General features: G+C 35.9%; 1 protein-coding gene across 1 annotated transcript; it reads right to left on the reverse strand.

Moving 5' to 3' along the window:
* Positions 1 to 1,916: 1,916 nt before the first annotated feature.
* On the reverse strand, positions 1,917 to 12,009 carry LOC137406959 (uncharacterized). The gene is made up of 4 exons (XM_068093562.1): positions 11,584 to 12,009; positions 8,835 to 8,896; positions 5,336 to 5,628; positions 1,917 to 2,455 (listed from the first exon to the last, which is right to left on the reverse strand). Exons 1-4 carry the CDS (start codon positions 11,975 to 11,977, stop codon positions 2,266 to 2,268), a joined length of 939 nt encoding a protein of 312 aa, XP_067949663.1. The 5' UTR covers positions 11,978 to 12,009; the 3' UTR covers positions 1,917 to 2,265.
* Positions 12,010 to 12,761: the final 752 nt, after the last annotated feature.

A 12,761-nucleotide genomic window follows, 5' to 3' on the forward strand; every position in this document is an offset into this window, starting at 1 on the left:
CAAACGCATGCTCTTATCACCGGTGTACTTTATATTCAACAGATATAGTAATCTTTTATTAGGTTCAAAGTTTGTCTAGTAGAAACCACAGCAATGGACCTTGCCTGGCATCCATTACTTCTGAAAATTGAGCATTATGTAATTCTTGTTGATTCCAATTGTTAATTTGACAATTTAATTATCAGGAAACACTCTTTTCTATCTTGTGCAATCACAATGAGTCATTCTTTTATTGCTTATCATGTCGATAGTTAGCTGCCGAGGTGATCACCTACATAAGCCTGTTTCTCGTCTTTTATTTCTTTTTTGATTTTCATGATTCTTGTTTGATGTCGTAAGGTCATCCATTTTACAACCTCCACCTAAACGCGCTCCTTTGGTTTCTATCATTACTTGTAAATCAAAGTTTCTGGACACTCTTTGCCTGACGTTAGCCAGTGACTGTCAGCATTAAACGATGTGTTTCTTAGCTCTGTTCTGTTGCGGGCCATGACTTGACAAGATTGGATATTGGTTTATACCAAAGCAGCATGACAAAATGGTTTTGCATAAAACATCCTTTAGCTTATCTCGAGGGAAAATCCCTTGCCACGGGATACTGAATACATACAGTGCTCCAAGTGCTTCCAACGCAGTTTTTCTTCTCTACGTACTTTAACAGTCTGTAAGTAACTTCAGTTAAATGAATATAATTTGCATGCTGCAATGCTGATATTGTACCATATCATGCGGTTGCCATTTATAAGCCTACTACTGAATGCCCAGCGTTGCACAGGTAATAAAATAATTACTGAATGAATTTGAGTAATCTACCTGGTAATCTATATATAATAAATATTTATTTTAACAATAGCCGTGTTTGAAGCCAGCTTAATAATTTTTATATTATGAATAATGATCAACTGTGCTAGTAATAACCAATAGGAATTGCTCAAGCGTTTTAGCCACTAGTATTTTAACCGATGTAATGAATATGACCACGATTAATCCATTGTATCCAAGTAGCCTGTGTAAGCTTGCCATCTCCAGAGCTGGATATGCTGAGTTCAAATCTAGTATGAAGTGCATTTTCCATTCCTAAAACTTTATCGCTATAACTGGAAAGACGAACAGACACTGAGAGGTACATATATATAGATGGCATGACATACAAGAATTGAGGATTTAGTATTTTGATTGAATCTGTTACCAAGGATAGTGTAACATTAAGGAGGCTTCTAAGCCAATCAAAATGTATTGTTTTCGTTAATGATCGGCCTATTTTGTTACTAAAATAATCTATAATAGCTGTATGCTCACAATGCAGCATGCATAATATGAAATTACTATATTAACTCAATATATTGCTTATATTACATTGTTATATTTAATTAAAATCATTAGTTGTATTATGTTCACTAGTACTCTGAGCCATAAGAGATGGTCAGATATAGTAAATGTGCGCACAATTATTCCAAAATCTGGGAACGTGGTCGGTTGATGCAGGTGTTGGTTTATTATACTGCATGCCGGGGATTCAAATTTTTTACAATGCAATGTTTTTTCCAAGATCCAACTGTGGCTTCAGACAGACCGATGGACATGGCTCCTCATAAAGCAAAGAAGATTGATGAGATTGTGACTGATACTTTCATAAAATTAGCATGATTATTGTTAATTCTTCGTTTTTTCGTGGTGTCATTCTATCGTTGTCTGCCATCTTTATGGACAGCTTATATCGTTAAAAACATGAAGCTTCTGCTATTAATTATTGCAAACAATGCTTTTGTTTGCAATTTTTTTATTTTAGTATCAAAACAACGCCAAAAAATACTATTAATCAAGAGAATGACGATTGTTTTCTACAAAGATGGTGGCTTTTTCGTGGACGAGCGCATTTGCAAACAGGGTGATGACGTCAAAAAAAATGATGGATATGTTTCAATATTTATATTATATTGCTAAATCTAATATTCAATCAGTTTCAGGGAAATTTTATAAAATGTCTCGTGCAGTATATTCACACAGACTATACACCATATTCACACAGAGCAGTATACACCATATTGAAACTAAAGTTCTGAAAGGTATGAATAACGTGAATAAGCACAAAGTTTCATGGAACCGATGCATTATCAGTGTTCATGGCTCTCACGTTATCACCCGCAAGTGTTAATGCGTCAGTGATTGGGAACTATGCAATACTACAGGCTACCGTTTCGACAGAAAATAATCACACTAGTTAATAACATAGTCTTTCTATCTAAATACAATAAGGAGGAGCTCTCATTCTGCCTTAGCTGTAGGTACGTGTCCATTGGTCTCCTGGCTAGGATACATCGTAGCCTCCTTGTCTGGCTCTTCTACCACACTTACAACCGACTCAGGGAGAGGGTGGGTGATGTGACGCCTTGTAAGATGTTGAGGACTTTGCTGCTTGCTTCTTCTAATATCGATTCTTCGAGTGACTGTATACCTGGTGACATAATAATATGTCTCAAATGGTGCAGGAGTGGTATGGTGCAGAGTTGGTATGGTGCAGGAGTGGCATGGTGCAGAGATGGTATGGTGCAGGGGTGCTATGGTGCAGGGTGGTATGGTGCAGGGGGGTATGGTGCAGGGTGGTATGGTGCAGGGGTGGTATCATGGTGCAGGGGTGATATGGTGCAGGGGTGATATGGTGCAGGGGTGGTATGGTGCAGGGGTGGTATGGTGCAGGGGTGGTATGGTGCAGGGGTGGTATGGTGCAGGGGTGGTATGGTGCAGGTGTGGTATAGTGCAGGGGGATATGGTGCAGGGGTGGTATTGTACAGGGGTGGTATGGCGCAGGAGTGGTATGGTGCAGGAGTGGTATGGTTTAGTGTGTGGCAGCATAACAGCAAACAGGAGAAAATATTGAACTTATCAACAACGATTGCAAAACAGGAAAAATTGTAGTAGCAATTTTCTATAGCTGTTTTTGCCACAAATTAAATAATAATAAATTGTGCTGATTTTTAAGTAACTGTAGTAGAAAAAATATTGCCCATAATGCTAAATATTAATAATTATGTAATAGATTTAGCTCATCTAGCATTGCTTACTGAAACAGTTTTAAATGTCTACATATTACTTTATTGGCAATAATTTCATTTCAAACAAAAATGTTTTCCAAATTATGCCATACAAGAATCATAAACTAAAAAAAACAAAAAGGCAGGAGTCAGTCAATAAAATCAAATAAATGATTTGACATAGCATTTTAATTGCATTTGTTTGTTGAGAGAATGGATATTAGGTGAAATATTGCTAAAAGAGCCAGCAGTAATATTTTCAAAATAATTATTAGACATGCAATTTATTTATATCATGTAAGCGGAAATAAGTTGAAACCTTGTAATTGTCATGTAAAAAATGAGGTCACAAACCATGAAAAATACTGAATCTTATAATTGGTGGTTTAGTCACAACGGATTCACAATGGTTGGTTTTTTGTAAAAAATAATAGGTTGTTTTAAGCAATATACTACAAAAGCCACAGAAAACAAAGTAGTAATAATGGATTACCCAGAACATTAAAATATTTTAGTTAGTCGATTAGTAAGCAACCTCAACACCCCATCTTCCTTTTATCTGCGCTACAGCTTCTCTGTAAGCATTCCAAATGATTATAACTTTTCTCATGTTACTCCTGATTAAAGTTATCTTACAACAAGTTGCAAAATGCAAAAATTTCCATTATTAGTCTTTTACAACCTCTGCAGAGGATGAAATTACTATCAACTCAAGGAACATGGACTAACTTCAGCAGGCGCATTGCATGGACATACTAAAAAATTGCCTTGTCTTACTGCACAAACAATGCTACATTGTTGTCAATACATTCAAACATGTGGCAATCTAAAGAATTATAGGTAAATAAAATAAAATATGCTAAGAAATGCTTGATTTTCTGTCTCTAAAGGACAACTACAAACGAATTTGATGCGAAACAGCCAAACTTTGTCCAAGAAAGTTAGTATTCTTCAATAATTGCTTTGTATGTCAAAACTATCAAATGTTGAAGCAATTAGTTATAAAAGAGTGCATTGTAACTTGTTTAATTTGTTCCAGAGATACAAATATAAACGCTTCAAGTAAACACATAGAGCATTATGTGATTAGCGTTAATTACATATAGTATTAAAACAGATGCACTGTAAGAAACTTGAAATTTAAATGTAAACGCTAAGATAATAAAACAATAATATGTAATGAAAGGATGATGTGCAGGCTCTGTAACTTGCTCTATCTTACACTAAATATAACTAGAAGTAACTTACTCAAGCTTACACTGGATATAACTAGATATACCTTACTTTGTCTTATACTAGATATAGCTAGATGTAACTTGCTCTATCTTACACTAAATATAACTAGAAGTAACTTACTCAAGCTTACACTGGATGTAACTAAATATACCTTACTTTGTCTTACACTGGATATAACTAGATATACCTTACTTCGTCTTACACTGGATACAACTAGATATACCTTACTTTGTCTTACATTGGATATAACTAGATACAGCTTGCTTCGTCTTACACTGGATATAACTAGATATACCTTACTTCGTCTTACACTGGATATAACTAGATATATACCTTACTTCATCTTACACTGGATATAACTAGATATACCTTACTTTGTCTTACACTGGATACAACTAGATATACCTTTGTCTTACACTGGATATAACTAGATATAGCTTGCTTCGTCTTACACTGGATATAACTAGATATAGCTTGCTTCGTCTTATACTGAATATAACTAGATATACCTTACTTCATCTTTGGTCAGATGTCGGTTTAAGGGTGACCAGAGCAAGCTAACCTACACTGTAGAACTAGCAAGAAAAGCAATATATTGTTTGGTGCTTTTCCTGCTGCCACCTGGGTTCTTCTCAGAGAATAAAATCTCCACCTGTTGTCACAGATACTTTAGACAACTACGCCCTGAGGTTAACTTTTTACAGATTGGCATAAAAATGGTGCAGCAAAGTCTATGCAAATATAGTTTATAATTATTGCCTATTAATTATGAACAATATGGATGTTGGCAAAGTTAAATTAAGTTGCTAATCTAGGAGTCGTCTACTGCCGACATTCACAAAGCGTTTTAGATTTGGCAGACTTATATAAGAAACTTATTTGTCATCTGAACGTCTGTCCTACTGTCATGCAGTCAGAAACATAGTTAGCCTCAGACCTATCGAAAGGCTTCCACTGCCTTTTTTGTGTTTTGGTTTATGCATATGCGCACCCGTGTCTTCGCCCACTTTCGACCTTTGCCCTATCATCTATACAGTTTTTATTTTTTTATCCAATGCAAAATTTACCTGGTTGAGATGAAAAAGACTGGCAGAATGAGAACAAAGCCAGCGAGTTGCCCAGCAGCCATAGCCAACACCCTGTCCCAGCCCCAGTTATCAGGAGTCAAGTTGGCGAGTTTGAGGAAGACGAACATGGCCATGGGCAGCATGCCGAGTTCTAGGTGTTTCCTGAGACAATGAAGTCTTATCGTCTGCTTTCTTGTTTTTGACATATAACCTTCGAGGCGAGGCCATGATATTTGAGCGTAGAAGACTGGCGCTGCCATCAGTATCAGTGACACGATCAGCATTAAGCAAAGCTAAAAAAAGAAAACTTTGTTTTTTGGTAGAATTCACAAATTACAATTAAAAAAGAGAAGCATTTTTCCTTTCAGCACATTCTTACTAAACAAATGTATATAGTTCGATATTAAAAATTCCGTAAAATAGTAACAGGCCTACTATAATTATTTTAGTAACAAACGTATTCAAGTATTAATACACAAAGTAGGCCTTAATGTTTTTTATTACTTTTTTGGCGATAATTTCCTTCTTAGCAGAAATATTTTCTAGATTATGTCATACAAGAACTATAAAAAAGGGCAACAGTTAGTCAATCAAATCAAATAAACGTTTTCCAGACTCCCAGAAGCTTTGCATACACGGATGATAAGTCTTTGTAAGTCATCACAAAGATGTCTGAAGCGCAGAATACAGATTCATCTATTATTAAGTATCACGATCGATAAATTGTATTTGAAAAGAAACTGTAATGATATATAATATGTAAATAACAAAATATAGAAGCTATTGTAAGTCATTTTAGACTTCACCTAAAGCAAGTTAGAGTAAGTTACACTGTGTATCTTTATCACCGCCCCTACTTTTGTAGGTCTTTTTTGCAACATGCTAAGTCTGCCTCTGCCTGTTTTTCAGATAAAATAACAATAAAACTTTTTATTAGTAATGTTTTTATTAATTTATATTTTGCATTTTTAGATGTTTGTTTGCTTTATTTCATCAAAAATATATGAATACATACAAAAGAAATGAAACTAGACAACGAGCATCCAGAGAAGGTGATGATGAGGCCATGTGCGCGATAGCAAAAGCTATTATTTAGCACGGACCTAGGTGGCATATTACAGGCAAAAATTAATTAAGCATTGAAGTTAAAAAAATTTATCCCAATAGCCATGCCCTTAAGCTCCTCTTAAAACCTAGCGTGTTTTGTATATTGTGATCAATGTGATTTATTGATTTGATTTTCATTGGCAATTACTATCATAGATTTTTTAAACAAAATAATTCAAACAAATTACGATATATTCACATTAAAATATATCTCATTTAACATATATGATAGTTCTACTACATGTAGCTGGTCTCATAATGAAGTAAATTCATATTCAGTGGTTTGACTGTAGCTGCAGTATGAACTGTGAAGATAAAACACATCTAGCACATCTACTAGACTCTCACTGTACTGAATGTAGCTGCAGCAGCAGAACATGCTGCCTAAAGTTGAGTAGTGACCTCTCAATTACTTCGACAGAGTCTAGCTATAATAAAATGAACAAAATCATCAAATATATCAAATATAGCTTAATATTTATATATGGTTTGCATTTTTCTAATACAAAAATATCAAATTACTAAAATTATTAAAATCTAATCAAAAATCAAATTGAATTTCATTCAATCAAGGATATCTTGTTTAAAACTAAAGATATACAATGCATGTGTGGGGCTAGAACAGTGGTTCTAGAAGTTAACAACTTATCAATGCATTTCAGCTCCACAATAATTGACATTTCTATAGAGGATATGATGATCTAGAATGCTCTTACAGTGTTAATTTTAACACTTGGAATGGTCACTCACTTATAGTTTAGGAATGCATATGGGGAGCCAAATATAAGGACATTTGATGTACTTTTGACAGTAAGTGTTTTTCATAATTTGGAATAGACAAACCTTTTATTATAAGGTTATACAAGCATTATAATGAAGGTTTAATTTAATACATTAAGGTTATTTAAGAATAATATACAAATCATCTATTTAATATAGACCATTCCATACGTGAAAACTCTCCATTGGTTTACTGGTGTAATTTTTAGACATCATTGAAACGGACCTAGAGCAAATGCCTCAGACCTAACAATATATATACTTTTCAACTTGAGAATCACATTTAAAAACAGTAAGTTTAAAAATATAATTATATATTGCCAGTTGCAAAAGTTATTCTATAAGAACACACATGTTTTAAACGTAGTGACTTTGTACATTTTTAAGAAGTGCCCAGTGCCCCACGCCTGACAGCGCCTTCCTCCAGCTCGTCTACTTGTGACAATAAACGTATGTGACATTTTCATTGAATGACTTTTAGCAATTTGAGGCTCAAAAAGCAGATCATGAATATGTCATGACTAATTATATATGGCTAGCTATGAAATACAACGTTCACTTAGGGCTTAGGCCAACGTAGTAGACAAAGCCGTCAACTCCAATCTCACGCAACAGTATTTATCCCATAATTAATATACTATACAACGTTCAGCTCAAGTATTCAAAGACCAAGTCATGAATTTACTTTATGATAAACTAACATGATAAAATATACTGATAAACCTTTGCTGACAATCATCTCAGCACCCAGACTTTCCATCTGGTGATGTAAAATTCCTACAAATACTTGACTTTGTACCGAAATATTTTCTCACACATGACTTCTAAAGTTTATGTGGAAACATTGCAGTTTTATTGGTAAAAGTGAAGAAGTTTATCGAAATTCAAAATCAAATGTAAAACTATGCAGAAATAGCAGAGATTATATAAATTAGCAAGTTTCTATAAGATAGAGGATTTTTATGACTAAAATGTCTCGTGGTAGCTATAACATTGCTTCACGCTTGGCGTTCATCAGGCTGCGATTGGTCAATCGCAGCCTGATGAACGCCTAGCGTAAAACAATGTTATAGCTACCACGAGACATTTTAGTCATAAAAATCCTCTAGTTTATACATATATAAATATACATAAAATAATTTTCTAACCTCGGTTACTCAAGTCAGTGGTAATGCTTATGCATTTTTAGGTCTCATACCAGAGACCTCCGAGTTTGAGCACTCACCTCAGGATCATAGCCGCTTCCATTAGCGCTTTTCTGCATTCACTTGTGTTCATTTTTGCCCATATTTGGGCAAACCACATTTAATGTGCATGTGTTATTGTACCCAGTGCTCCAAGAGCTACCCGGTATATATATACAGTATATATATATATGTAATATATATATACGTAATATATATACGTAATATATACGGTATATATACAGTATATACATACCATATATGTACTGTATATCGTATTACCCACTTGAGCTAATCCGGGTGAAGAAACAATTTTCTTGTCGCATATACTTACATTTCAATTGCTATGTTAAAGCTTGCAGATGCAACACAACAATAGATACTCATAAAGTTATAAACAATAAAATGGCTAACGGTCATAGCCTTACCTCTGAGTGGAAGAACTCATTTATTCTATAGATCTTTCCTTGGTAGAACTCGCTGATCCCCCCTGTAATACAATCTATGATAAGAGTCAAGGGTTTATGATGACTTTACAAGAGGGTGTCCAGAAAAGCAGTCCGTTGAAAAGGAATCAGTATTGATATTGAGAGGATTAGAAATTGAAGGTACATAAATTCTGTTCGTTGCCTTTTCTACGTAGAAGTTGCCTTTTCTACATAGAAGTCTTATAGATCAGGGAGACCTTTGCCCGAGTAAGGTGTACTGGGTGATGCCTGACATGGTTGGGTTAGGTGGCCAAATGGGTGGCAGAAGTGAGGCGGAAGACATGCTAGAGATGGGTTAAATTAGTAACATGAGTGAGCTGGTTAAGAAGGAAGGATGTTAGGCTCACATCTATAACCATACGTTCTGGTTGCTTATATTCAAGTAGGGCAGCAAAAGGCAGTCCTTGGCTTTAGTCTCTAAGATGGTTACCTACTTTCGGACTACTAGCCGCTACTTTTTTCGGATGTTTGGAGCCATGCGGCTTATAAAATGGTGCGGCTATTCTGTGGTTTTTTTTCTATCCCCGCTAGGGTGCATTAACTGGAATATTGGGTTAGTGCGCCTCTAGCGGTGAAAGAAAGGCGAAGCAATGTCTAACGATAATGTTTTGTTAGGCGCTGGGTTAAAAAGCGTCGGTTAATGCGGAACAGTGCCGTCAGGCACTGTTCCGTATTAACCGACCTATGTATTGTTTTATTATCGTTTTTTTTAAAATAAAGCAGAGGCGGCTTATATAGGGGTGCGGTTAATAGTCCGGAAAGTATGGTAGATTGATGCAAAAAGTTCTGCTGCTATTCAAACTTTCTGAATACGAGATCTTATCAGCTGCCTACAGCTTTCGTTATCCAGATAGCTGAGCAATAAATACCAGAATAACATAATATGTTGATATAGTGATAGCATAAATGCGTGTGACAAGTCGAAGAACAGCTCTAATAGTACCACATGCTGGAGTTTGATTCCCGGTAGACTATTGCTGGTGACAGGCCAGGCTTGTGAAGTTAATCCCGCTGCCACCAAATGGAGTTGATCACCAAATGAAGGCGGTCTCCCCAGACACATCTGTTTGTACTGACATTCTTCCGACGCAGAGGTAAGAACCGACCGTGTACCATGTATGCTTTTATGTTCTGGCAGAGTTCTAAAGTGATCTTGTCAAGGTTGTGGGCAGCAACAGATGCTTAAACTATCCTATTTGTATAGTATATAAAAAAATGTTCATGAAGGATTGATCGACGACACAAGAGGACCTGCTCCAACGAAGCAGTTTCTTACTAAAGTTTCGTTTACACCAGGACGGAGTTGTGTTTCCAGGGAAAGTTGGAGTTGGAATAGCTTTTAGTCTGTTTACGATTTGAAATACATTTTTTCAGAGATTACACCAAACTAACTCGAACTTTGACTATACAAAATTGGTTACCTTTTTTAGCCAATAAAATACCACATCGATATCTATTCCATTTTGACCGCTTATCACCATAAACGCAAAATGAAGTCAGCCCGCTGCTGCATATCATATTCATGCTAACTATTACAGTAATTCTTACAGCAATTAGTAAATTAATAGTTATAATTTAGTTCGTCTAGCGTAGGTTTCTGTAGTGATTGAACAAGACAACGATGACCTACTATTATGTTGAGCTGTAATTCAGTGATTAGTTGCTTAGTATTTATCAATTTCAATGCCATTTTTAACTGATCCTTGGGAGAACAGAATACACCGCCATTTTTCAATGCTGGTATTTTTGGCACTATTGCGAGATATGATTGATCAATTTTTGTTGCACTCCGTCAATGATGACCCTCAAGGTTGGACAAACATAGTATGTAGCATTTCATCGATTTTGAAATACGTTTTTGCAAAGACATTGCACCAAACTAACTCGAACGCCGACTACACAATATTGATATCTGTTCCGTTTGCTTATATTTTCGATGCTATTAACATTCCAAGATATGATTGGTCAATTCTATGTTGTACTCCTTCAATGATGGCTGTTAAAATGGACAAACATAACAAACACAGTATGAAGCATTTCACCGATCTCGTGTCAGCGACTGGGACCAAGCCGTTAAATTTTTGTCCTTAAAAACCACTACGAAAAATGGTTTTTACAACCATTTTTCGTTCACACCAAACTGACTTTATCAGTGAGGAAGCGACTACAATAAATCGTAAGAGTGTGAACGCAACTTTACAACCTGGTTGAGCTCTTGCAGTCTTGTTAAAGTGAAAAGAAGAACTTGTTAGTTGTAACCAAATTGGTAGTGCTAAGTAGCTCAGAAAACATGCAACTAGCTGAGCTGCCTGGCAGCAGTAGGATTGACACAATTCATGTACAGTCACACCCCAGTTAGCATGCAGAGGTTCAGATGTACAGAGTGCTAATATTGGGACATAAGTGAACATAATATGCTACATATACAGGTACAATCAGTGGCCTAGAAGCTTCTAAAACCCTTTCACTTGTTTAATGTTAAAATATACCCCGAATCCTCCACCACTGGGTGCTGTAGATGCCACTTGCTGTAGAAGTGTGGGAGTCGTGTTTCTCCTATCACTGATTTGGCATCAGTACACTTGACCCGGAGTGTAATTTACATGTATTAGTAGAAAGGATAGCATTAGTAGAGTCCTTCCTTCACAACTATTACTTAATACAAACAAGTACGTACGTACGTACGTACCTGGATAGAGAAACCTGTCATAGTGACATGAGACAGTAGCCAATGCGAAGGTATAGGCTGAGATCCAAACTGTATAAGCTGAGAGCTCCTTGTTTTTTCGCACAAGTTTTCGTGATGTCATGAAGCCTAATATTGCGCTAAGGTTGCTAGCTACCATTGTCAGCATCGGCCAAATGCCGTGTAAGCTCGCATCGTAATAGAACATCGTTTCGAAGCCCGTATGCTCCCATAACATATAGATATTTAACGGCGTTACGATTAAATTTATATGTAAGAGTGTGAAAATGAAATACTTATTTTGCGTATGATACTGAGTTGCTTTTAGCCCGTCTCCGGCAGCGGTGGCAAGAGAGCTGCCGATAGCAAATGATATTAGCCAGTCGAGCTGCAGCATGATTGAAGTGAACAGCTGTCTCCTAGTGCATCCCACTGATCAAATGCCAAACTGATAAACAAAGATTGGAATTTTCTTAATCAGATCTTATGGATCCAAAGTCCGTCGTCCATTTACAGTATTGATGGTAACATTCGCTGCTATAGCTGTTGATGTCACTTGGATTGATTAAGGTCAAGAGGTGATCAGAGGAGTACACTTTCAACTTTCTAGAGTTTACATTTTCTCTGTTAGTATTGGTAGGCCTTGTTTTTATCTTTGTTGAAACATAATTGATGGCAACTTGCCAAAAATATGCTGATTGGCTTTTAATGTTGAAGCCGCGACGCACCCCTACCGCAGTGTAGTGTTACTTAAAAGCTAATTTCTAAAGTCAAACTTGCTGTTGACAAGGTAGCGTAGTTTAAGGCAAACTTGATCAAACTTGCCTTCATTTTTGTAATAATATTTAGCTTGTGTATGGAAACTCAAATCTATATAAACTATATCTAAACTATATCTATATATATCTCAAACTATAGAAATGAATCGCAAATACTAATTGTAGTTTTATACAAAAATTTGACAAGTTTTTAAATAGAATAACAATTAAAATAAACAATGAATTAGCCACCAGCATTGAAACACTCGACACTTTTTACAATGAGTAAAATGCGTCAAGTGTTTATGTACTGGTCATCTGAAAGACGTCTGAACGTCATTTTGGGTTATTATACTGTTGATTTTCTACAGTGCAGCTGAAGCAATAAGTAGTTGCCAAAATTACATGAACACAATTGAAATA

The sequence above is a fragment of the Watersipora subatra genome, chromosome 1, assembly GCF_963576615.1.
Source record: "Watersipora subatra chromosome 1, tzWatSuba1.1, whole genome shotgun sequence".
Classification (NCBI taxonomy): Eukaryota; Metazoa; Bryozoa; class Gymnolaemata; order Cheilostomatida; family Watersiporidae; genus Watersipora; species Watersipora subatra.

Bases quoted from the DNA above. Each gene is read 5' to 3' on its own strand.
- LOC137406959 (XM_068093562.1), bottom strand. From the start codon at position 11,977: ATGCTGCAGCTCGACTGGCTAATATCATTTGCTATCGGCAGCTCTCTT. The intron at 5,629-8,834 runs GTAAGGCTATGA...TTCTTTTTTTAG, and splicing joins ATGAGTTCTTCCACTCAGAG to CTTTGCTTAATGCTGATCGT. The intron at 2,456-5,335 runs GTAAATTTTGCA...TTATGTCACCAG, and splicing joins GTCTTTTTCATCTCAACCAG to GTATACAGTCACTCGAAGAA.